The sequence below is a fragment of the Geotrypetes seraphini genome, chromosome 10 (genome assembly GCF_902459505.1).
Source record: "Geotrypetes seraphini chromosome 10, aGeoSer1.1, whole genome shotgun sequence".
Lineage (NCBI taxonomy): Eukaryota > Metazoa > Chordata > Amphibia > Gymnophiona > Dermophiidae > Geotrypetes > Geotrypetes seraphini.
The window spans coordinates 129,802,465-129,827,169 of NC_047093.1; the positions used below are offsets into that span (position 1 = coordinate 129,802,465).

The window sequence follows — 24,705 nt, forward strand, 5'->3', positions numbered from 1 at the left end:
TTGTTATGTTTTGCGCATTAATAATTAGGACTACAATATCGCTGGTATTGAGCTGATGTTTGGTTTTCTGTAGGCAACGCAGAACCCAGCATGTTATACTTTTATTGATGGTCTTTCAATCAAAATAAAAGTTAGAAAAAAAACATTATAGGCTTAAAATGTTTATCTACAATGCCTTAGACCCACAAAATTGCATAAAATCATTATTTCTGCTTTAAGCAGGGAAATTTAGACTGAGGGGACAGAGATGAAAAATGCGCTTCACTGTGGGGACGGGGGTGAAAATGCATAGATGGTGAGGGGACAGGGATGAATCTTTGTCCCCGCGTTCTATAAATAATGTGCAAATCTGTTGCAATTAGGTACTACACATTTCAACCAATTCTGTGACTGGCTTAAGGGCTCCTGTGTAAACAGGAATGCATTCTATTGAAAAATGTCCACCACCATGTTTGTATTTTTGAATAAAGAAGGCAGTTAAGTACCTCCATCTCTTCCCACGTTCAATGGTGCTGGCAAGCAAAACAGAAAACGTAAGTATGATGCAAACATCCAGAGGTTTCAAATGTGCTATATTTTAATTAAAAAATTTTTAAACCTAACAAGCTTGCATGTATATATATATACAGAAATGCATTTTGACAACTCCTTATCAGTGGTACAAAACATAAAAATGAACCGAGAGTAATTACAAGTCCCAAGTCTATTATTCTGCAAAGCTCATTTCCTCAGGAGTAAAGAGTTTCTCGTCCTTTGCAGGAATTTAAAAGGAAAGTAGCATTTTAATCTCTCACATCCATGGAATTTTATACAAATATGCAATAAACATTGATCTCAGAGATTACTTTGCAGCAGTTCAAGTAAAAGATAAGAAAAATACAAGGTTAATGACAGTTTAGTCTATCATGCCTGCCTTCCCCTACTCAGGGATGAGATAACACTATGCAGCTCTCTTATTCTGCCTCCTCTATTCCACCCCTAGGAGATCCTCCTGTCCAGCCTCTGGAGTTCACACCGTCCTACCTTTACAGGATTTCCAACTCCTGCAGGATCTCACTGCCTAACCCCCCCCAAAAAGGGTCATATTTTCCCATCCGTAACGGATCCTCCCGGAGATTAATAGCTTTTCAGTCCTACTGGATTCTTCTTATTCCACTGTGCTTATATTTCTGCTTCTGAACACTTTCCTGCTTCCCAGTCTGCAAGGATTATTCTCATTCCATGGAACTCATCTGACCTGTATTTACATTGCTCTTTTTCACAACCGTGGAATTCACTTTCTCCAAACCCTGTCTGTTCTTCACTTCTATCCTGCATTCTTCTCAGTCTACAGGACTTGTCACCCTAGTGCTTGCAGTTTCTACAAGGGCCTTATTCACTAGATTCTACACTTTTCGACCCCTACAAGGTTCTCCTTCCGAACCCATGCAGTATTTAAAAAAAAAAAAATAAATTTCACACCTTTTCAGTAGTAGATGAATCATGGATCTTAAAATCTCCCACACCATAATTCTGCTTGTCTCCTGGAACATTACATTATCATTGTTTAGAGATTCTTCTCATCACATGAACCTCACACTGTCCCATCCCTGAAGGGATTTGAGACCTTCCCATCCTGGAAGAATCTTATTCCAAGTTCATTTCCCAGAGAACAGCTTGGAAACTTTTTGATTGCTAATTTGCCTGATTGCACTTTGTTGAATAGAAGCTTTTATTTCCTGAAAGCTCTGGTGAATCTGAAAAGAAAGAAAGGCCTGAGGAGCTGGACCAGTTCTGGAACTAGTAGGAGGAGACCGACATGGCAGACAATAAAGTGATGTGAGGGACTAATACGAGGCTGGGCTGCGTAGGTTCTAATGTGAAGAGGGAACCTGGGAGAAGGATGAAGTGGCAATAGGCTAAGAGTGGGCCCATAGTAGAAGCTATGGTATTTATTCAGATAGTTGGGTACGTTTCTTTTATTGTCCTGACATATAAAGATAAGTATGATAAGTTAACTGGAGAAGCTCGTAGTATACTGAGCAAAGCTCAAAGAAAAAAACCCACAAAGAACTGCAGCTGGTGCCATTATCAGAAAGGAAAGAGGAGTTTTAACCAGGTTCATTTTGTTATCCTGTTCTTGTCCGTATTCTGCCCGTATATAGTTCTCTTTTCTGCGTGATTATTTGGGAAGCAGGATGCTTTGCAAGAAATCCTTTGTATTCTGGAGCCGTATTTCTAGTTGACAGTTGGCACTTGGTTCCTCTGTAGACTGTATTCCTTTGCTTTCAGCCTCAGGTTGGCAATGCTGTTTGCCATGTTCATGCCCTGGGCAGGATTGGTGTTGGCACAAGCGGAGGAATAAGTAGCCATGGCACTGCAGAAAGATAAATAAAATCATTATTGCTTTGTTCCAACATAGCACGATTGCTTTTTACCAAAGTTCAAAACACAGAAACGAAGGTACCAAGCCTCGAAGTAAAACAGAGCAAGAAAAGAAGAGGCCAGAAAAGAACCTCCAGTTACATATACTTTATTGGTAGTTTTTTCAAAGTCCAAAAACAAGACTTGACTTTGGATAAACCACCAATAAAGTATATGTAGGAAGGAAAAGAAAATAAGGTTGGAAAATATGATCATGTCACTCTTTTTTTTTCAAATTCTTTATTCATTTTAAAAATCTTTCATCAAGTGTACAATAATCATAATCAACACAATGAAACAATGCACTTGTATATCTTATCATTATACTCTAAACATATAGATGTAACCCTCTCCCCACCCTCCCTCAAAACCCTTCATTCATGTAAAGAAATCTATATTTGTATCCCTCCCCCCTCCTATTATTATATGATGTCTGATTAATAGGAAAATGGTTTTTAATCATGACAAAAAGACGCTAATGGCTCCCATATTTTAATAAAATTATTATACTTTCCATTTTGTGTCGCTATTGATCTTTCCATTCTATTTATGTGGCATAGTGAATTCCACCAAAAATTAAAGTTTAATCTAGTATGATTTTTCCAGTTATTAGGAATATGTTGGATGGCAACTCCAGTCATGATCATTAAAAGTTTATTATTACTCGATGATATCTGACTCTTTTTTCTCATACACATTCCAAATATCACAGTATCATAAGATAACGCTACATGGTTTTCCAATAAACAATTTATTTGATCCCAGATTGAGTTCCAAAAGGCTAAAATATGAGGGCAGTAGAATAAAAGATGATCCAAAGTCCCTACCTCCAATTTACAATGCCAGCATCTATTGGACAAGGTACTATTTAACTTTTGTAATCTAACTGGGGTCCAAAAAGCTCTATGTAATAAAAAAAACCAAGTTTGTCTCGTAGACGCTGACATTGTACATCTCATTCTCCAAGACCAAATTTGTGGCCATTGAGATGCTGAAATCTGATGTTTAATCTCAATGCTCCAAATATCCCTCAGACCATTTTTAGGTTTTTTTTTAACCAAATCACTAATAGATTTATACTACTGTGCGGCCTTTAGCGAGAAGCACATTGGCTACCCATATCACATCGTATCACATATAAAATTTGACTGCTGGCCTTTAAAATCAAACTTACACGCTTACCATCTTTTCTTGATGAACTCATCATTCCCTATTGTTCTTCACGGACCCTTAGATCAACTGACCAGAACTATTACACTAGAAATACTCCGCCAAGAAAATTCACTCTTTCCCTACCCTCCTTCTAAAATTTATTTTAAATATTTTTAGCTAAGTAAACCGGCCAGATTCATGTTGATGGTCGGTATATTAAAATGTACATAAACTTGAAACACGTAACTGGAGGTTGATTTAGACATCTCCTGTGCCTCTTTTTACTGAAGTTGCCAGGAGGGCATTTTTAGACCCCCCCCCCAGTACATCTGAGGCTTGTTAGAGAGGACATGTATATCACTGAAAACCCCTCATTCATTAACTGTAGCGTCCAAATGAAGACATTATTTGCCTGCAAAAATTTTTCAATACCAGCATTGACACGTGTGAACTGTATACTTATGCAAGTTAAGTGCTAGTTGGGTGCTAACAGAGGAATTCTAGAAATGGCGCTTAAAATTGCTTGTGCAAATTTGGGTGTGTACCCAGTTTGAGTAATGAACCAATTAGCACCCGGTGGCATAGTAAGGTCTGCCCTGGGCACTGTCATGGTGTCGGTGCCGGCACCCTCTCCTTTTCTCCACCCCCTGCCTCTTCCCAAAGCTCCCCTCACGCACACCCCCTTCCCTTGACCGCATCGGCTCCCACCGACATCATTTCCGGGTGCCGCACATAGGAAGTGATAAAGGGAGCGCCAAAGCGGTTGGGAGGAGCACGGTGAAAACTAGAGGTATGGAGGAAGGGAGGGGTCATGGAAGGAGTGGGGGGGGCAGAGACGAGGGCAAGGGAGGGACGCCAGCACCCCGGGCGCCTATCACCTTCGCTACGCACCAATAGCCGGGCACCAAATTAAATTGACAACAATTTGGATTTATGTATGCATCTTATGAGGCTCTGTTCCAGGGCTGCCCAAGTCCAGTCCTCGAGATCTACTGGCAGGCCAGGTTTTCAGGATATTCATAATGAATATGCATGAGAGAGATTTGCCTGCACTGCCTTCTTGGAAGGAAGACCACATATAAGATAAGTCACTTTAATAAGAACTAATACTAAATCACATATTTATATATTTAAACAGTTTTGATAATAAAACTAGGATCTGTTGAGCCTGTAACAATGAATTAATGGAGCCTAAGGTGTTGTTTCTGAGGGTCATATAAATATACTGTATATAAAAAATTGTTTGGATGAGAACTGGAGGTGGACAAAAAGATTGTTCTACTAAGTACATTTTGAATTTATCTATCCATTCACATGAAATTTTGAAGTCTTCCTGATCATCTCAGAGCAAGGGCGTGGCCACAGGAAGGCCTAGCCTGCCCAGCAACAGAGAACTTTTCCACATCAGTATCAGGGGAGCAGACTGGGTTCCTGAAGTCTCTGTATCCCTCCCTTTGCTCTCCGGCTTTAATGGGTCAGCAGCATTTGAGTTGGGACTTTTTATATAATTGTGCCCACTCCCTCCTTCCGCTACCCCCTCAGAACCATTACCCCCCACACATACAAAACCACTGACACCCCCTGGACCCCCTACCCCAACATCCCCCTAAATCTGAACCCTGCCCTGACACACCTAAGTCTACTCCAACAACCTCCCCCCCAAACCCACCCCCTGAACCTGTATGAAGAAAGTTTGGCTGGAGGGATGCTCACACTCTTTGGCCAGCAAGCCTGCCACTCCAAAATGGTGGGCTTTCCCCTTCCTGGCACATTCTGGGATGCACCGGGGAGGGGTCTAAGGCTCTGATTGGCTTAGGAGGTGCCTTAAGCATCTGGGCCAAATGGAGTCTTAAGCCTCCTTCCCAGTGCATTCTAGAGTCTTAGACTACTCACAGTGTATTCCAGAATGCACTGGGAAGAAGGCCTAAGACTCCAGTTGGCCCAGGGAAGGGGAAGTCCCACCATTTTGGAGTGACAGGCCTTTCGGCCAGAGAGTATGAGCATCCCTCCAGCTGGACTTTCTTCGTACAGGTATTGGGGGAGTGGGAGTGAGGAAGAGATTGTCAGGGTAGACTTAGGTATGTCGGGGGGGGGGGGGTATGTCAGCTTTAGAGGAGTGTCTGGGGGATTCCAGAGGTATGGCAGCAGTTCGGGGGGTGGCAGGAGGGAGTGGGCATCCCTTCTGCCTGGCATACTTTGCAGGGGGGGGTGCCTGCCGCAGCCGCTCAGCTGATCACTACAGGGTGATTACCGTGCTGGGATCAGCTCAGCAGCCACATCTATTTGAAATGTAGGCCAGCATTTTGCTGGCCTACATTTCATGCATTTATTACAGCCCTAGTAACTAGGCAGGAATGTCTACTACCTGGTTTGACTTACCATATGGCTCCAGAGAAAAGAGGATGGATTGAGAAAGCAATGGAAGTAAAACTCGGATGTTTCAATCTGTCCTCCTTTTTCTGGAGGCGTATGGTAATCCTATACCTGGTTAAACCCTCTTGAATATTGACCGCATATTTTTTAAAAATATGTTCATCATCATTTACAACTACTCCAAGTCATGCAAGTCAGATAACTGCTTGCAAGCACCTAGCTTTGGACATGGAGGGAGAAATTATGCTTACTTCTCTAATGTTTAAAATGTGCATTTATTTGAATGACATGGAACATATTGTTGACATTTTCTATGTTATTCCAAGTCAATGGCAAGCAAAACTAAGCTGCACAAACATAAAATGACATGTTTTTTCATATGCTGTCAAGAAAGCACAGTATTCACAGAAGAATAAGCATGCTTTCCATATACTGAGTGCATGTATGAACCATTGTGCACTATTTGCAAGTAGTGAAGAATGTTTGTATTGCTATTTCAAAAACGTTGTTTGGATGAGAACTGGATGCCCTCTTGTTCTTCTTTTTCAAGGGTCCCACGGCAACAAGAGGGCATCCGTGGAAAATCAGGGGCGGGAAACTGCGAGGTGACACCAGGAAGTTCTTTTTTACGGAAAGGGTGGTTGATCGCTGGAATAGTCTTCCACTTCAGGTGATTGAGGCCAGCAGCATGCCTGATTTTAAGGCCAAATGGGATCGACACGTGGGATCTATTCACAAGGTAAAGGTAGGGGAGGGTCATTAGGGTGGGCAGACTGGATGGGCCTCGAACACTTTAAAATCATAAGTGTTCAAGGCTTGTGTGGTTAAGGCAGATCTTACAGGAATGGGATAGGGACAGTGACAAAACTCACGGGGATGGGGACAAATTTGTCCCGGTGTCATTCTCTATTGTACATGCCATTAACTACAAATGGTTTTTCCTTCCTCCTACAGGTATTTTTACAAATGACTCCACGTTCAGTTAGTTACCAGACATCCAGGAAAACCAGGACATGTGCTCTTTTTAGAGGACTGTCTGGATGGAATTTCCAAAACCCGGACCTCCTGGCCACATCTGGAGGGCCTTTAAGCATGTGTGGATGACTTCGCATGCTCGGAGGCCCTCCAGAAACGGCCCAGAGGTTACAAAATAAAGACGAGGCTTTGGGGGGGGGGGGGGGGCTGGAGGTGAAACAAGGCAGGGCTATGTGTCCTGGTTTCCCGGTGGAAAAATCTGGTAACCCTACATTCAGTGAGCCTTTTCTAAATTCTGAATGAATCAACTTGGAGGTCCCTTAATTCTGCCTAGACAACCTACGCAAAGTTGAGCTTTACCTCTTTGTTTAGGGAACTGGAAGATTCAGTTACTCACCAGTAGTGGTGTTTTTTTCCTGGTTCCCCTCCTCACCAGTCCTGCAGCAGATAAGTTTTCACCTTGGGAGTTTGACTCCAGCCACTAGAAGCAGGAGGTAAAAAATCTGCTGTCAATTACCAGACGATAAGCCAGATCTTCCCTATTCTTGGCCAATGAGCATTCTTCCCTTCACTTGGGTCAGCATGAAGCACAGAAGGGGGAGGAACCTATCTAGCAGGTAAAGGAATGACTCACAAAATCACCAAACGTGGTGAATGATTCAACTATGGCTTGTTCCTTCCAATACAAGATGAGAAAGGGCATAAAAGGCCAAAACTGCAGCTGCAGATGTCAAAGATTCATTGTACCATGACAAATAATAATGTCCAAGGAAGTTCATGTAGCCATGGAAGGTTTTATTTTTTAATATGACCTCTTTGGCCTTATCTCTAGCTTCAATATTCGTGTAATTCAAGAATTTCCTACTACCATTAGCCTAAGCAGCACTCAACTGCCATTCCTATGATATTTAAACGTCACACGTCTACCATATCTACCTTTAGCTACTTGGCCCCTACTTTTGGAATTTGCATCCTTTACAATCGATACACGCCAGACCCTAATGTTGGACTGCAATTTAAACCGAACCAAAAAAGTCCAATCTAAAATATTTATAAGGGGTATTTTACACTTACAAATATTTTACAGTTGGCCTTTTAGATTAGACTCTTTTGGTTCAGTTCCCTTAAAACTGAGTCAGGAGTGTGATAGAAAATTTGAAGTTGGGTTAAAAATGCACCTCCTTGAAAAATGTTACAGCTTGTAAAACAGATTTTTGGGGAGGGGGACTCCTATCTTTGATTGACCTCTTTAACCCTTCATTTGGCATTATTGCTCAGAAGCAACATGTGTCTTCCAGGCTCTTATGGGAGATCTGCATCTCCAAATCTCTGCTACTTGGCACTGTTGCTCTCGCTCAACATCAAGTTACGTAAAGTAGCCGTTTCACCATCTGCCAATTAAAGGGTTAAAATACTCCCTTCCCAGCCTCGTCAGCTTAAGATCTTATCTGACTTTTATTGTTCTAATTCGTTCCCTGCCATCTGAATACTTTTGTGTTATTGCATGATGCTTTATTGATTTATTTGCAATCATTTGCTCATTTGGTTGTAAACTGCTTTGATGGAGTTTTCAAAGTGTGATATATCAAATCTCTGCAAGCACTAAAAATAACTTATTTGAACTTTCATTTAAAGCGTACCACTACTCCCTTATGACATAAGTAATTCTAGAGGTGTCCTGACTCTCGACAAATGGCTGTTTCCATTATAATATCCAAGGAAAAAGTATTGAAAGCCAGCAGGCGGGCCAAATACCTCTGCATGGACTCATTAACTCTATATGAACTGGTATATCAGAAGGTGGTTCACTAAAAATACAATGTGATAAGAACATAAGAACAGCCTTACTGGGTCAGACCAAAGGTCCGTCAAGCCCAGTAGCCCGTTCTCACGGTGGCCAATCCAGGTCACTAATACCTGGCCAAAATACAAGGTGTAGCAACATTCCATGCTACTGATCCAGGGCAAGCAGTGGCTTCCCCCGTGTCTTTCTCAATAACAGACTATGGACTTTTCCTCCAGGAACATGTCCAAACCTTTCTTAAAGCTAGCTATGCTATCCGCTCTTACCACATCCTCTGGCAATGCGTTCCAGAGCTTAACTATTCTCTGAGTGAAAAAAAAATTCCTCCTATTGGTTTTAAAAGTATTTCCCTGTAACTTCATTGAGTGTCTCCTAGTCTTTGTAATTTTTGACGGAGCGAAAAATCGATATTTTTGAACTTTTCGTGATAAAGCTGCATTATATACTGGAGTTGTTGTTTGTTTTTGGTTTTTTTAAGGTTTAAGGTCACATGATCCCCATGTTTTATCTGAGACTAGAAGGTAGAAGAAGGGTAATTTCTTGGGCTCATTTATGTGGAAAGCAATTATTTCCAGAAAAGTGTGAGAGTCTAGACAAGCATAGTTAAAGGAGAACCAACAAAGTACGGTAGTTATGTGGAGTGGATACCTTTTTAAGGCTAAAACATATTGAAGGATGCATGAATTTGGGATTAGTAAGATGTCTTCCATTGCATGTGGGGTTTCCATTTTTGTAATTTTGTATATTTTATAGATATACTTTATTTATTTTCTTTTTAATTGCATTTAGATCTAATAGGCTAACATGGGTCTCTCTACTACTGGAAGAACCAAAATGAGCTACGGACAACTGGACTCTCCAAATAATTTGTGCCGCATGGAATTCACACACACACACACACACAAAAAAAAAATCCACAATATTATCCTTAAAATAAGTCTACAAAATTGTGATTGTGTATGTGCACTACTGAGAAAGCAAGATCAGTGAAATAAAGAGGATTACTTCTGGACCTCTCAGCAATTTTGTCTCTCCTCCTGCTCACAAAATAGAATGGGAAAGGAGAAAATGGTTGAAAAAAAGATTGATGCGATGTGACAGACGCACAGCTGAGAACTTGGTCACCCATTATAGAATACCTTCTTTTACAGTTTAATCTTACTAGTGTTGGGATGGGGGTGGGGGGTAGGGACTGGGAACTAGGGAGGGTGAGCATGGTGTCCGACTTTCGGTCTTTCATTCTGTTATCTGTATTTGTATATTGCTATGAGGATGGTTTGAAAAGCTGGGTAAAAAAGCAAGTTAAAAAAGGTGATCTCCATGGAGGGCTATATACTTGCCCCCTCTTTTACTAAGGGGGGCTAACTGATTAGCGCGCATTAATCGCTAATGTGTCCATAAACTAACATAAAAGAGGGCCTTAGTCCTGTGGGTTTCCAGTTTTTCGTAAGCTATTTTTTCCTACGACATGAAAAAACTGGAAACTCGCCGGACTGAGTTTATAGCCCTTTCTTTTTACCAAACTTTTCAAACCACCCTCGTATTTGTTACCCTTTTTTGCTTTGAAAGTAAAGGAAGGAAAATATGGCAGATCTGGCTTATCTCTATATATCACTATAAGAAAGCAGATTTTCTTTCTCCTGTATCATACGGATAGAGCCAAATTCTAAGTGTAAAAACTTACCTCTTCTAAGATTAGCAAACATGGCAAATCATCACCGACTCAAACAAATCATTTCTATATAATTTGAGATGTAAAGGATGCCTTTGCAGGTAGCTAGTCGATTAAGTGGGCTTTTAAAAAGGTACAATGCCAAGCCACCCATAGGAATAGAATGGGCAGCTCAGCAGGGCCCTTTAGCCAGACATGAAACACAATAGAAGTCCTGGATACACCCGCTCTAAAATCTGGTTTATGGCCATTTTCACAAGGGGTTTCTTCCATTATCAAATGGGAGACGGTAGATGATATACTACAGTTTAACTGGATTTTGGGGAGATTTCTGTGATGTCATATGATTTTCAATTCAATCAATTGTATTTTACAACAGAACCCCTCCCCTTCCACACACAAAAGTATTCGTTTAGAGGAAATACCAAAGATCGGTGGAAAATAGTATAATTTTGTGAGGTATGGCTCTTCCTTTTCACTTCACACATAATCTAACAGATAAGAACATAAGCGTTGCCATACTGGGACAGACTGAAGAGTCACTCATCTGGCCCAGTATCCTATTTCCAACAGTCACAAGTACCTGGCCCCTCGTGTATTATGGTACCTTTTTTGTGGTACAACCAAAGTAGTTTACATATTACATCCAAGTACATTTAATGTTTCTAGTGGGCTCACCATCTGTTTTGTACCTAAGGGTATGGAGGATTAAGGGCTAGATTCACTAAGCAAACCAATCGTGTACCCGATTTCTCTCCGACCCGATTCACTAACCTGTGTACCCATCCGATTCCGATCTGTGCATGCAAATGAGGGGAAACAGCATGTAAAATAGACAGGGACGCGATTCACTAAACAAAACACTTGAACACCGACTGGGCTGGCCAATCAACAAGAAGCGACTGCTGGGGACCAGTTGCTCACCTCCTTTCTGACTGTCCTGCCAGCCCTGCAATAAGCCTGCTCTCTGCGTCTGCCGCGACCTTCTCTCTGCCTTCCTGCCTCTGGAGTTACGAGTTGCCGCACAGCGCTGCCCTGCTCTGCCCCAGCCTTCCCCCGCAGTGCGAGCCCGTGGGTTAAAACCACGGGCTCACTATAAAAAGTTAAAAGTAAGATGATCCGTGCACAGGATTAGAACAGCACCAGAGGCATCTCTCCGACTCCCCTGCTCTCTGCTGCGACCTGCTCTCTGCCTCCCTGACTCTGGAGTTACGAGTTGCCGCACAGCGCTGCCCTGCTTCTGCCCCAGCCTTCCCCCGCAGTGTGAGCCCGTGGGTTAAAACACGGGCTCACTATAAAAAGTTAAAAGTAAGATGATCCGTGCACAGGATTAGAATAGCACCAGAAGCATGAAGGGGAAGGAAGGCAGAAAGGGACTTCAGAGGAAAGTCGGGGCAAGTGAAAAAACAAACAACGACAAAAAAAACAGACAGAAAACGCACAGGCAAAGTAGATGGTCTGCGCATGTGTCGGGATTGCTAACTAGTGATCTGTGTCGTCAGATGGGGGCGTGCCGCCGATCGCCCCCATTTGCATGAAGATGGTTGGTAAATCGGTCGGCCTGCCTCCAATCGCCCATGGATCGGACACGGATCGCAAGGTTAGTGAATCTAGCCCTAAGTGACTTGTCCAGAGTCACAAGGAGCTGGAGTGGGAATTGAACCTAGTTCCCCTAATTGTTAGCACACCTTACTAACTATTAGCATAACATAAAAATGTATTTATGAATCGCAAAACCTTTCAGTTCTATGCGATTTACAACAATAAAAATCTGACCATTATCGGCAAATTACATTCATACAAAATACATGTAAAAACACTATCAGTAGATTACTTTATACAAATATTTATAAATTATTAAAATTACAGAAATTTAGCAAACAAATAAGTTTTTATTAATTTCCACAAAGAGACAATAGGACTAAATGGGTTTTTTTCAGTGGGGAAAGGCAAATAGACAGCCCCCAGGGATCTGTAGTAGAAGTTTTCCTTTTTAGCATATTTATAAATAATCTGGAAATGGGAACAATGAGTGACGTGATCAGATTTGCAAATGACACAAGATTATTCAATGTCATTAAATCACAAGCAGATTGTGAAGAATTGTAAGAACTCACCGTACCTTTAATGATCGATGCTAAACCAGTTTTAACCTGTTTAGCATCAAAGTATCTCAGCTATCGATGCCCAACATGGCTAATTACAGTTTTTTCCAAGATTTGTACCAGCCTCCAATAATGGTATATAAATAGATTACAACGAGCTCATCAGTATTAAAACGAGTACTCTGATTGATGCTTGAAATGCTCTGAAATCTCTGACAGGTGCCGGTAGTGTTTAAAAAAAAAGTACCCTTAACAGCTGGAACAACCTTACCTCCCCTCTTCGGAACCTGGCTTTTCTCAAAAATAAAACACTCCCTCCTCATCTGACATCCTAGCCCTCTAACTTCCTTCTCTCCTCCGACCTTCATCTAGCCCTTTCCTGGAGTTCCTTTCTCATTACAATTCCTGTAAACCGTGCCGAGCTCCACGACCATGGAGATGGTGCGGTATACAAACCTAAGGTTTAGTTTAGTTTAGTTTTTAAAAATTTTTTAATGGGTACAGAAGTTATGCATGTGTTACATATCAGAGGCACTTGCCAAGAGAAACCATTTCCAAATCTCAACTCCTGTCACCTCCCACTTAGGAATGACCAAAAATCATTCAAAGATAGCATCCAAAATGAGAGAGCTTATTTTTATTATTTCATAATATATGATTATATCAATAGTTTCATTGTAATGGTACTTGTATGTAATATTGTGATGGGAAGGATGGGAAGGGAGGATTTTCTATTGAATAAGAATAGTTTAAATATTGGGTTTATTACATAATATTCAAAATATTATAGAATATTAATTTGTAATGAAATGTTATACTTAAAGTGTTAGATGAGAGTTAATCAAGTGTGTTTATAAGTTCATATGAGTTTATCTGCTACACTTGTTGTAATGTGCAAAAATGAATAAAGAATTTAAAACAAAATGAGATAGCTGACTTAATATTGTGGTCTCAAACTCGCGGCCCGGGGGCCACATGCGGCCCGCCAGGTACTATTTTGAGGCCCTCAGTATGTTTATCATAATCCACAAAAGTAAAATAAAACAGTTTCTTGATCATATGTCTCTTTAACTATAAATGACAATATTATTATTGGAGACTTGGCCAAAAGGAAAGATTTATAAACTATGAAGAGTTTTACCTCATGCAAAATTGTCATTTCTTTAAGAAGACATTAACTATTTTTTCTGCGGCCCTCCAAGTACCTACAAATCCAAAATGTGGCCCTGCAAAGGGTTTGAGTTTGAGACCACTGATCTACAGTATCTAGAAAAACTGCAAAGAACATGTTATAATAATCGAGCCTTGGTGGAATACGTCAAATAGGACTAAACCGTCTTTGCCCACAGCAAGCCAAAAGGTTCAATGGCTTGGTTGTGCAATTAGACGTCTGCTTAAGTAAAATGCATTCTCTGGGAGTGGGAGGCCATGTAGTGGACTGATTGGGCCTTTCTTTTTGAAAGAACTACTAGGGTGAACTTAAACAGGAACTTCTGGAGGATTGGGTTCCAGTACTTCCATTGCCATTCAACATGATTTAGGGTCACTGCTCCTGTCACAAAGGGTTAATCAACTTTCATATGCCAAGGTTTTTCAGCTGTTTATTCTCATAATGGACACCTTGGCTTTGGTACCTATCGGCTGAATAGTATTGGAGAATGGATAATTGAAAATATTCTAAAAGTCAATCCCGGAAAACTCCTGTGCTCTGGGTTCGGCGGAAGACTAAGCTTTTCCCTTTGAACAAATTAGATCTTGGAGGGATTAGTATTCAATTTAAGTTGAAAATCAAAAGCCTGGGAGTCATTATGGACTCTGCCCTTCCTTTCAAAGATCAGATGTCTCACGTGTTTAAAAGTTCTTTTGGAGTGTTTAGATGGTCAGGCAGATTTGTGCTTTCTTAAAATTGTTTGATTTGAAACAGGTGGTCCATGCTGTATTTCTTTCCCATCTTGATTATTGTAGTCTTCTTTATTTGGGTTTGTCTAAGAAATTGCTTAAATCAGCTGCAGTTGTTGTCACCAGGGTTATTCGTAAAGGCAAAAGATGAGAAACAGCTATGCCGTTTAAAAATTGCATTACAGTAGAATCTCAGCACCCACAGGGATTGGTGAATACCAGATAACTGTTTTTCTGGTTAACTGAGAGTGCATTAGAAACCTTGTCTAACACAGTTTCAGTTCCACCCCCTCCCCCCCTTCCCCTCCCGAAGTGCCAGCATGGCCGCAAAGCCCTCCTCCCTCTCTCAAGCCCCTTAGTGGCAGAAGCAGGTGGCAGTCCTGAGCCGTGAACCCCCTCCCTCCCTCCCTTACCCGAAACGCAGATGGTCAGCAGGAGGCAACTTCAAAACAGGCTGTTCACAGCCAGCCCTGGCAGGGCTTTTCCTCTTATGCGTCAGAAGTGACACATCAGAGGAAAGGCCCTGCCAGGGCTGCCGCCTGCTTCTGCCACTAAGGGGCTTGAGGGAGGGAGGAGGGCTTTGCGGCTCAGGATCACTGTCGTGCTGGTGCTTCGGGGCAGGATGGAGAGGGGGTTTTCTCTCAGCTGTTTGGGAGCTTGAGAGAGGGCAGGAGGGAGGGAGGATCTGCGGCTCAGGATGCTGCCTTGCTGATGCTTCGGGTCGGGAAAGAGGTGGGGTTTGTGGTTCAGGACTGCCGCTACTTGTAGTTTTTCAGGGCTTCATGGAAGGACAGGGGTTTGCGGCTCAGGACCACTGTTGCTGGTGCTTTGGGGGACATTTTTTGTTCACCGGCGATTTTTTGCTGGTTGGGTGAGAGTGTCGGTTAACCGATACCCGGCTAACTGAGATATTATTATACATTGGTTGCTTATTGATTTAAGAATCATTTTTAGAAAATTTCAGGAGATTTGGGAGCCATTAACAAAATATTGTAATGACTGAATATCATTTTTCCCCTTAAAATGCACATCCAGGATGGAGGGGGGGGGAAGGGTTTTTTTGATTTGAATATTTAATAAGGTATATAGGAATGGGGTTTATGGTAGGTTTTCTTGAATTTAAAGAATGTAATTGATTAGGGGGGAGGGGGATAAATTCTGATATGGATTTTAACAGAATATTATGTATTGTATGCTATAAATGCTGTTACACTTATGTAAGTTTTTAAAAAATGAATGAAGAATTTGAAAAAAAAAAAGAATAATTTTTAAACTTCTAACTTTTGTGTTTCCAAGTTTTACATGAAATTGGTCCTCAATGTTTTAACCCATTTACGATGAGAAACTCTTCTACAAGAGTTCTCCATTCATAGACTGACCTTTGGCTGGTTATTCCCTGCAATGAAAGACCTGAAGTTGGTTTTAACTAGAGATCATATGATTTAAGAAGCTGCATCTCAGTTATGGAATGGTTTACCCAATGAACTTAAGCTTCGGAACAATTCTATAAATAAGGCATTATAATTTGCGTGTGTGGTACCTTTGGAAATGTTTGTCATACCAACATGTATGTGCATGTGTGTGTGCTTACATGCATAAATACTAGCATGCTGCCTCGGCAAATACCCCCTTAACTTACATAATGTGCATTTGAAAGGAGGGAGCATACACAGGGGCAGATCATGGGCAGGACATAGGCAGGGCTCCCATATGCCTAAGCTACATGCATTCCTGTGCCGAAATGGTAGGTGTGTTAATATCCTGTTACACTAGTATTCAATAAAGAAAACTAGATGCCTACATTCCTTTTATGAAACAGGCCTATAAGGTGCCTCACTTAACTTTTATTTAGAACAAAATTGGAGATTTGGTTATTTGAAAGTTTGGTGGACAGAGGTTGATTAGAGGTAAACTCAATGGGGATGTGATGGGGGTCAAATGGAATTTTTGTTTTAACTTTTTAGATTATGCTTTTTATTTCTTTACATTATTTGAATAAGATGTTTTGTGATTTTTATTTTTTAGCATTGAGAGTGGTTTTGGTCTGTGATTTGAGATTAAATCTGTTTTGCAATTCTTAAGCCTGATTTTGTATGATGTTTTATTTAATTTAAGCTAATATTTCTAATTCTCTCTAGATTCCTTCATTGGGTATAGAGTGGGTTATAAATATGGATTTAAATTAAAATTAAATTCCACTTCTTTTTGTTTATTTTCAGGTTTTTTTTGTTTCATTACATGCATTATTTTGAAGCATGAATTGGTGCATTGTGAGAAAGAAGCTAGGCAAACTCTAGTTCCTTTAAGGCACACCTTTCCTGGGAGCTAAGACTAGGAAGCTTAAGCAGGAGAATGTGCCTAGATCATAAAAGATAACGCTATTGAGTATAAGAAAGTCAGAAAGGCCCCAGGAGTAGCTGGAGAAATCCAAATCTTGCCACGGATAGCTGAGAGACTTCAAAGAAGTCTGAAGCATTAAACAGTTTGCAAGATAGGACAGACTTCTGTATCCTGCTAGAAAATATTTTGAGCCTGAATTGCTAGGCCTGTTAGCGACCAGGCCTCTTGTATTTGCATTAAAATAATCTTTATGCTGAACCTGTGAGCCTGAGAAGGAAGACAGGTTTATTGTATGTGCTAAATCTCACCTCTGGTGTCTCACAGGGCTCCCTAATAGCTCCGACCCTGTTCAATATTTTCATGACCACTTTCTTGAATGTTCTTTAATCTCTAAAACTAACCTCCTACATATATGCTGACAATAGTCAGATTACTGGCCTGGATTATAACAACCATCAAGAGATTCTTATTCTGAATAAAAAAATTGACCACAAATAGTAGACAGGTTTCGGAAACATAAACTGAAAATGAATCCAGAAAAATCTCAGAAGCTCCTGATTACTGAAAGGGCTCTTCCACACTTAGGGGCAAATTCTGTAAAGGACGTTTAACTTTAGGCGTTCACAATGTGGCTGTCCACCAACTTAGGTGTCCAAATAAAGTGGATAATAAGCCCAATTAACAACTTTAACAAGCATTAATTGGAACTTAGACGTCCAAACGCTGGATGCGATTCTCAAAATAGACGTCCACAATTTTGTGGACGCCCATCAGAAAAAGCCGTGCCTAGCAGGATGTGCGTGGGCGTGGCTTCGAAATAGACATTCATTTACAGTATCATATGCCGCTGAGCATGCTAATGTGTCTATCTAAAGCCTAAAATGTAGGTGTTGCAAAAACAGGTCTACTTTTGGGCATTCGGTGGACGCGAGTTAGGTGGACATCACTTAGGCATTCCGGAGGCGTCCACATATAGGTGAACGGGGCTTTATTTTGGGGGGGTAAAGAGGACTTCAGTTTGATATAAAAGTCAAAAGATGTTTAATAATGCATTACTCAAGCAAAGCACATGAAATATATATAGCATTCGAAACCTCATTCCCAAAAGGCTAAGAAAATAAGAAGAGAATCCCTACTCACAATGGCTATGGTTCAGAGTAAATGGGCGTGTCTGATGCACAATCTTGACATCATTGTGACATCGTCAATATGCACCTAGATGGCAGAATGTCACTCAAAAATAATAGGAACCTCAGCCTAAAAGGAAGCTCCTGTGGTTCAGTGGTTAAAGGCATTTCTTTCATTTTCAACAGGTCATGGGTTCTAATTCAAACCCTCTTCAGTACCCTAACAGCTTCTTATTTGGTCTCATATGAGAGTATGGATTGTGGGCTTTGCCATTTACATTTGCACTCTGCCCTTTCCAGCGTCCAGAGGGAAACTTATTGTTACCCTGAGATGGCAATGATCTCCTAAGGTATCATCTCACAATGCAGGAACTCCTGCCTAAAATAAATCTCCTATGGCTCAGTAGTTAAAGATACTTCTTCCATCTTCCCAAAGTTGTGGGTTCAAATCCCTAGTATGGTCAGGAACCCCAGCACATATTCCTATTATTTTTTTAGTAACATTCTGCCATCTAGGTGCATATTGATGATGTCACAATGATGTCACGATTGCGCATCAGACACATCCACTTGCTCTGAACCACAGCCATTGTGAGTAGGAATTCTCTTCTTATTTTCTTAGCCTATTGGGAATGAGGTTTAATATGCTATATATATTTCATGTGCTTTGCTTCAATATCATTACACATTAACAATCTAAACTACCCCATTCAACCAACGATGAAGATTCTAGGAGTAATACTAGACCAAGGACTAACCATGAAAGACCACATAGACTCCTTAATCAAAAGAGGGTTTTTCACTCTCTGGAAACTTAAGTCCATTAAGGCGTACTTCCACACTTCAGCTTTCAGAATTCTAGTACAATCCCTAATACTAAACCACCTGGTCTATTGCAACATCACCCATCTGACAATCCCCCAGAAGCAAATGCAAAGACTACAACTGATACAAAATGCAGCAGTCAGGATGATTTTCGGGCTGAAGAAGTCCGATCACATAACCCCTTCCTACCGACTCCTACACTGGCTGCCGATGGAGGCGCGCACGAAGTTCAAGCTAGGATGTCTCTGCTTCAAAGTATTAAATGGTCTAGCCCCAAAATACATTACAGACCTCTTCTCATTCCCAACCAACAGACATGAAAGAAAAACACACATGAAATTTGTCTCCCCACCGGCTAGAGGGTGCAAATATAAGAGACACCATCAACAACTGCTATCATATCAAGCAGCCATATGGGGTAAAGACCTAGAAAAACTAATTACGCACACAAACAACTATGAAGAATTCAGGAAACACCTAAAAACTTACCTATTCTTGAAATACCTAGGTAACGAACCGGAACATCAACCCCCCTCGTAACATCACCACATACCTGAACGTGCAAACTGCTAACCCCAACCCCTATTCACTAAATATGAACACTCTATGAACTTACGGATTATTTCTACTTCTGTGTAAACAACTTGGCACTTCCTGGCCTTGCAACACACAAACTGACGTTAACATTATTAATGTTATCAGATGTACACTGCTATACTCTCTAATTCGTTGTACGAGATATACAATGCTATACTCTTTAATTCGCTGTACGTAAAGTTTCTCTTGATTGTATTTACAGTTTCTTTTATTGTAAACCGCCTAGAAGTCGCAGGATTGTTGGCGGTATATAAGAATAAAGTTATTATTATTATTATTCAATGTTGAATATTATCACAATCCAAAAAGTAATATTTTTTTTTCTGATTAATATCAAACTGGAGTCCTCTATATCCCCCAAAATAGAGGATTTAGTATGCAATACATATATATATATATTTATTATTTTTTTTTTTCCATGTACTTTGAGGAACATAGAGGCCAAAAGAGGAATTGGACAAGTGTTGAAGGTACATGTTTGATATTTATCCTAGAGAAATGACTGCTTGTAAATTAAGAGGATATAAGCTTGGCTTTGGAATTGACATGTGATTTACTATCTGAGTGTGTGGGGGGAAGTGGTTAGAGCTACAGCCTTAGCACCCTGATAATGTTGGTTCAAATCCCCCACTGCTCCCCTTGTGACCTTGGAAAACCGAAACAGAAGAGAAATATGATAAGAGATCCAAATTTAAATACTACACAGGATATAAGTGGTAGATAAATAAATATAATAGTGGTGCCAGCATTTTACTGCATATAATTTTAATGTAAAAAAAAACAGCATAAAATTGCCATTCTAATGATGTCATAACGCTAACACACGATAACATTATAGACTGTAAGCTGACTAAGTCTGCGTCTCTCAGGCAGGAAATGCTGTGCAATATTTACCTGTATGGAGAGGCTGTCCCCCAGGACAAATACTCATTGGGTCTTGGTGCTGGACGAGGAACGATAGGTTGTTCCACAGCAGTCACATCCCCCGAGTAGGATTTCAGAAGTGAAGCATTTTTACTAGCCAGCATTGCTCTCTCATTCCTACGAAACTTTGCTCGCCTGTTCTGAAACCACACCTGGATATGTAGGAAAGAATAAAAATTTGACTCTAGGTTTTGATTAACTTCTGTTTTCATTTCATTGGTGCATTATTAATTATGCACATTTGCATGCCGTATCAAAGTATTGCCCATACTGGAGCTTGAGTTGTTATTCACTTCACACAGCCATTATAGATGGAGACAGACAACTTTCAGACTTTCCAGGCTGTTTAGAGGCCCATGGACTCATAAGACTTGGTGTCTTATGAGTCAATTTTCAGTGGGAACTACTTTTGAGGACTGTTAGATTTGCATAAAGAAAAGATAATTTATGTGTACACTTGTTTTATCAGGGGCTCAGTTTTGTGCAAATATACAAATTGTACACATCACCATGGCAAATATGTTTTTTTCCCCACATATTTTATTGGTGTTCCAATTCATTTATAACTTGTCCATCCTTGCCATCCTAAGCGAGCTACAACAAACATACATAATATAAACTAACATTCATATAACAAATCAACAGTACAAGTCCCAACACAAATTACTTCACCCGCCCTACTCTCCCATTCTTAAAAAGCCTCTACAAATAGATAAGTCTTTACCCTCCTCCAATAAGTTAAAAGATCTTGCTACAACATTAGCCCCAGATGATGCGTATTCCACAATCGAATACCAGCAACTGATAAAGTCCTCCTTGCAAACCCACTCATGTATTTATGAAAGATAGTAATACACAGTTCCAGGAGACCTGAACTACAGTAGCTACTTATATATTGTATCTTGTTTCACTCCTTTGTCTCCACAGTCCTGTCTTTAAATTCATCCTTGAACTGCTTGTGGAGAGGAGATTTGGTGGTAGAGAAAGACTAGGATGGAAAGAGAGTGGCAGTTGTTGGATGTGTATGTGTGTATAAGAAGTGAGTCTGTTTTAGTAGGTCTGCACGGGAACGGGGATTGCGGGAATCCCATGAGTCCCACGGGGATTCCTCAATGTCTACAGGACTCCCGCGGGGATGCCCCCCCCCCCTAGGCTCACGAGACTCCCACAGGGATGGAACCGGGGTTCCCGAGGCCTGGAAAAAGAATTAGTAGAAGAAAGACAAAAACAGAAACTGGGACCAAGATGATGGAAAACCAAAATGTCCCACCAGCTACAGCAAGGGAGATGTTCATTTTGAGGGGGGCTAAGCTCAAAGTGGGAGGACCAGCCCCCTCTCATGGTTATGCCATCAATTGTGTTTAGTACAAAATGAAGTACTTGCTGAGTTTGTTTTGGGGGTTCTAGTTCAATTTTGGCACATTTTTCTTATGCAACCATTGTCCTGTAAAGTGCCTCTCAATTCTGCTTTAAATGATTTTGATGCTGTATTGTTTGATTCTTTAATCATTGCTTCATTAAAAACCATTCGTGGATCTTGGAAGGATCTCTCACAAGTTACCTATGCCAGATGGTGAAACCAGATTTGTTTGCTCTACAGATATGAGCTTTATATTGCCAAAAAATCCAACCTTTTATTTCTTTTAACAAGAAATGGTCGACCCTACAATCACATGACCTAATGTCTATTCTAATTCTTTCCAGCGATGTATGCATCTCTTATTTCTGTTCTCTGTTATTTGTTTATATTGTATTTTATTGTTGGTTTAAATAAACTAAGACTTTTTAAAAAATCAAAACTGTCAGAAGTAATTGCTGCTTTTTATGGGGACAGGAAACCTTTATGGGGGGACGGGCGGGGACAGAGGAGATTCCTTGTGGGGTTGGGCATGGATGGAGGGGATTCTTTGCAGGGAGGAAGGGGATTCGGGCGGGCATGGGCGGGATACGGGTGGGGGACGGGCGGGATTTCTGTTCCCACATAACTCTCTAGACTGTTTGTCTTGGAATGTGTGTTGGTCCGTGAGGAGGCTATGTGTTTGAAGGTGTGAATATATGTATCAGAGAGGCTTTAGTTATAATGAAAACAACTTTGTGTGAGGGTGGTTGGAATAATACATTTTACTAAAAATAAAATGTGTAGGAGGAGAGAAGCACTGAAAACCCAAGGGATAAAGGGACTGTGGGTCGTCAACTGACATCAGCCCTCCCCTAGTTCTCAAACTCCAAAGGAAGCATTGTTCGTTGCCTCTACCTTCCCTGCATCCTCAAGCTTGCCGAGTGTCCAGTTATAGAAAAGTTGGCAAACCTATTGCCGGGCTTACAGAACATTCAAGCTAGCTCTTTTAAATTAAGATGCTTTTTAACTTAGCTGAAAAAGCAATCCATTTGGCCTGAACAGCTGTGTAGACATTTTGCAGTGGAGGCCAATGTGTCACATGACCATTCTCGGCAGGAATCTGAAGCTATGGCTCAGTTTCAAAATCTGATAATGTTTGCCTTGGAGCAGTGCTAGATATAGACATTTGGGGAGCCACATGCTGCCATTTCACATGTTCATTTGCACGCCAGTACTCAGAATGCTTCCACCTCATAAGCTGCATTGTGGTAGAGTGGTTGTGTTCCAGGTCATCAGATCTCACTTTGAAATACACTAGCCACTAAGCCAAACCACAAAAATGAAATGGTAAAAAATAAATGTGGGGTTTGAAAAAACACGGTTTGCAGCTTAATGCTGGGGTAAATTAAAATAATTCTAAAAATATAAACCCAGTCACATCTCTACTGGCCAGTACAGTTGAGTGAAAGATGTTGACCACACCAGTATATTTTGGCTAGGTGTCAAGTTTAATTGAGTTGGCCTAAAACTCAGGAAAGAACTTGAAAAATCTACATGTCAAGAAGGCACATGAACTCTGATGGTTTTGGGAATCGTGATGTCCTGAAGGAAATCTAGAAATTAAACCATAAACAACTAAATGTTAATAAAATGGCTGAAGGCCTTTTATCTTCAGAAGAATAATTCAACAAAACAGAATTTTGCATTATTATGCCTGGCATTCAGGCAGGAAACTAAAGGGCTGAACATTCCTCAATGAGATGTCTCATCTTTGGTCAGGACTTGTACAGCATGTTGTTTCCACTGCTCTGATTTTATATGTCAGCAATAGACGCTGATGCAAAGAAAATGAAGAGCTTTTTGGAAGCAAAATCCAGCCCAAAAGTAGCTGGGTCTCAGCATTGATCTTGTCTCTGGAAAATGTAGGGATCATGGCAAAATGTATCACTGTTTGAGCAAGGCTCTCTTCCTGATCTTCATAAATGGCTTATCCTTCAGCTGCTAGAGGTACTAAAGATGGCTGAAAAACATTCCATTACCACGAGGTTGATGTTTAAATGAGGCCTTCTCAATCCTCTCCTGAAGCCAGTTGGGTTTTCAGGATTATTACATGAATATGCATGAGATAGATTTTAATATATTGGTGATCATTGTATGTAAATCATCTCAACCCTCCTCCATAAGCACACCTAACCAATCAGGTTTCAGGATCACTACTATGAATATGCATGAGATAGAACTGTGTAAAGTAGATCAGTGTTTCTCAACTCAGTGCTGGAGTACCCCATTGCCAGTCAGGTTTTCAGGATATCCACATTGAATTTGCATAAACTTGATTTGCATAGACTGCCTCCATTATATGCAAATGTCTTTCATGCATATTCATTGTGGATATCTTGTAAACCTGACTGGCAAGGGGGTACTTCAGGACCGAGTTGAGAAACATTGAAGTAGATCATCAATGTGGTAATTCCAGTTGTGTGTGCCTCCAGCAGAGGGCTGGGAATTTCTTGCTTAGACAGTGGTGCTGAGTTAACATGCCTGTCTTAAAGCAGACTACGGACTTTTCCTCCAGAAACGGGTCCAAACCTTTTTTAAGCCCAGCTATGCTAACCACCCTTAGCACATCCTCTGGCAATGAGTTCCAGCTCCATGTCATTCTTTAAGGAGAGAGGGAAGAATCAGAATATGAGTTGGCACAGCCACTAACCTTCAAGCCTTGCATTGAAGAATGCAGGTGTAGAAGATTGAGGTTGAGATAGACACTAAAGAATGACACAGGATGGTTTCCCGCAGGGACGGGAATGGTGATGCGCTTAACTATTCAGTGAATGAAATAATGTTTCCTCCTATTTGTTTTTAAAAACTAGCCTCTCCCTGGAGCTTCACTTCTCTTGCTAGCAGTCTTGTACTATATAACAGCACCGAGAAAATGTTAATTATCATTTATATTTGGGGGATTTTCAAAGAGGTCAAGGCAGATGACTTTAAAATATGCAAAGTCATCTCAGTAACAACTATACAAAAATAGACAAATATACCCCCTCTCCTTTTACTAAACCGCGATAGCGGGTTTTTAGCGCAGGTAGCTGTGCTGAATGCCCCGTGCTGCTCCCGACGTTCATAGGCTCCCTGTGCTAAAACCGCTATTGCGGTTTAGTAAAAGGGGG

General features: G+C 40.8%; 1 protein-coding gene across 2 annotated transcripts in view; it reads right to left on the reverse strand.

Moving 5' to 3' along the window:
- Positions 1-555: 555 nt before the first annotated feature.
- The window catches only part of PRRX1 (paired related homeobox 1), a 132,497-nt gene continuing 108,347 nt past the window's right edge, over positions 556-24,705 (reverse strand). The window contains exons 3-4 of one of the 2 annotated variants that reach the window (XM_033962221.1): positions 20,167-20,348; positions 556-2,356 (exon numbers count right to left, since the gene is read on the reverse strand). In XM_033962221.1, coding sequence (XP_033818112.1) covers positions 2,218-2,356; positions 20,167-20,348 — 321 coding nt within the window. In that variant the 3' untranslated portion in view covers positions 556-2,217. Of the gene's footprint in view, positions 2,357-7,327; positions 7,385-20,166; positions 20,349-24,705 lie in introns of those variants that run through there. The other variant, XM_033962222.1, reaches the window with a different exon arrangement.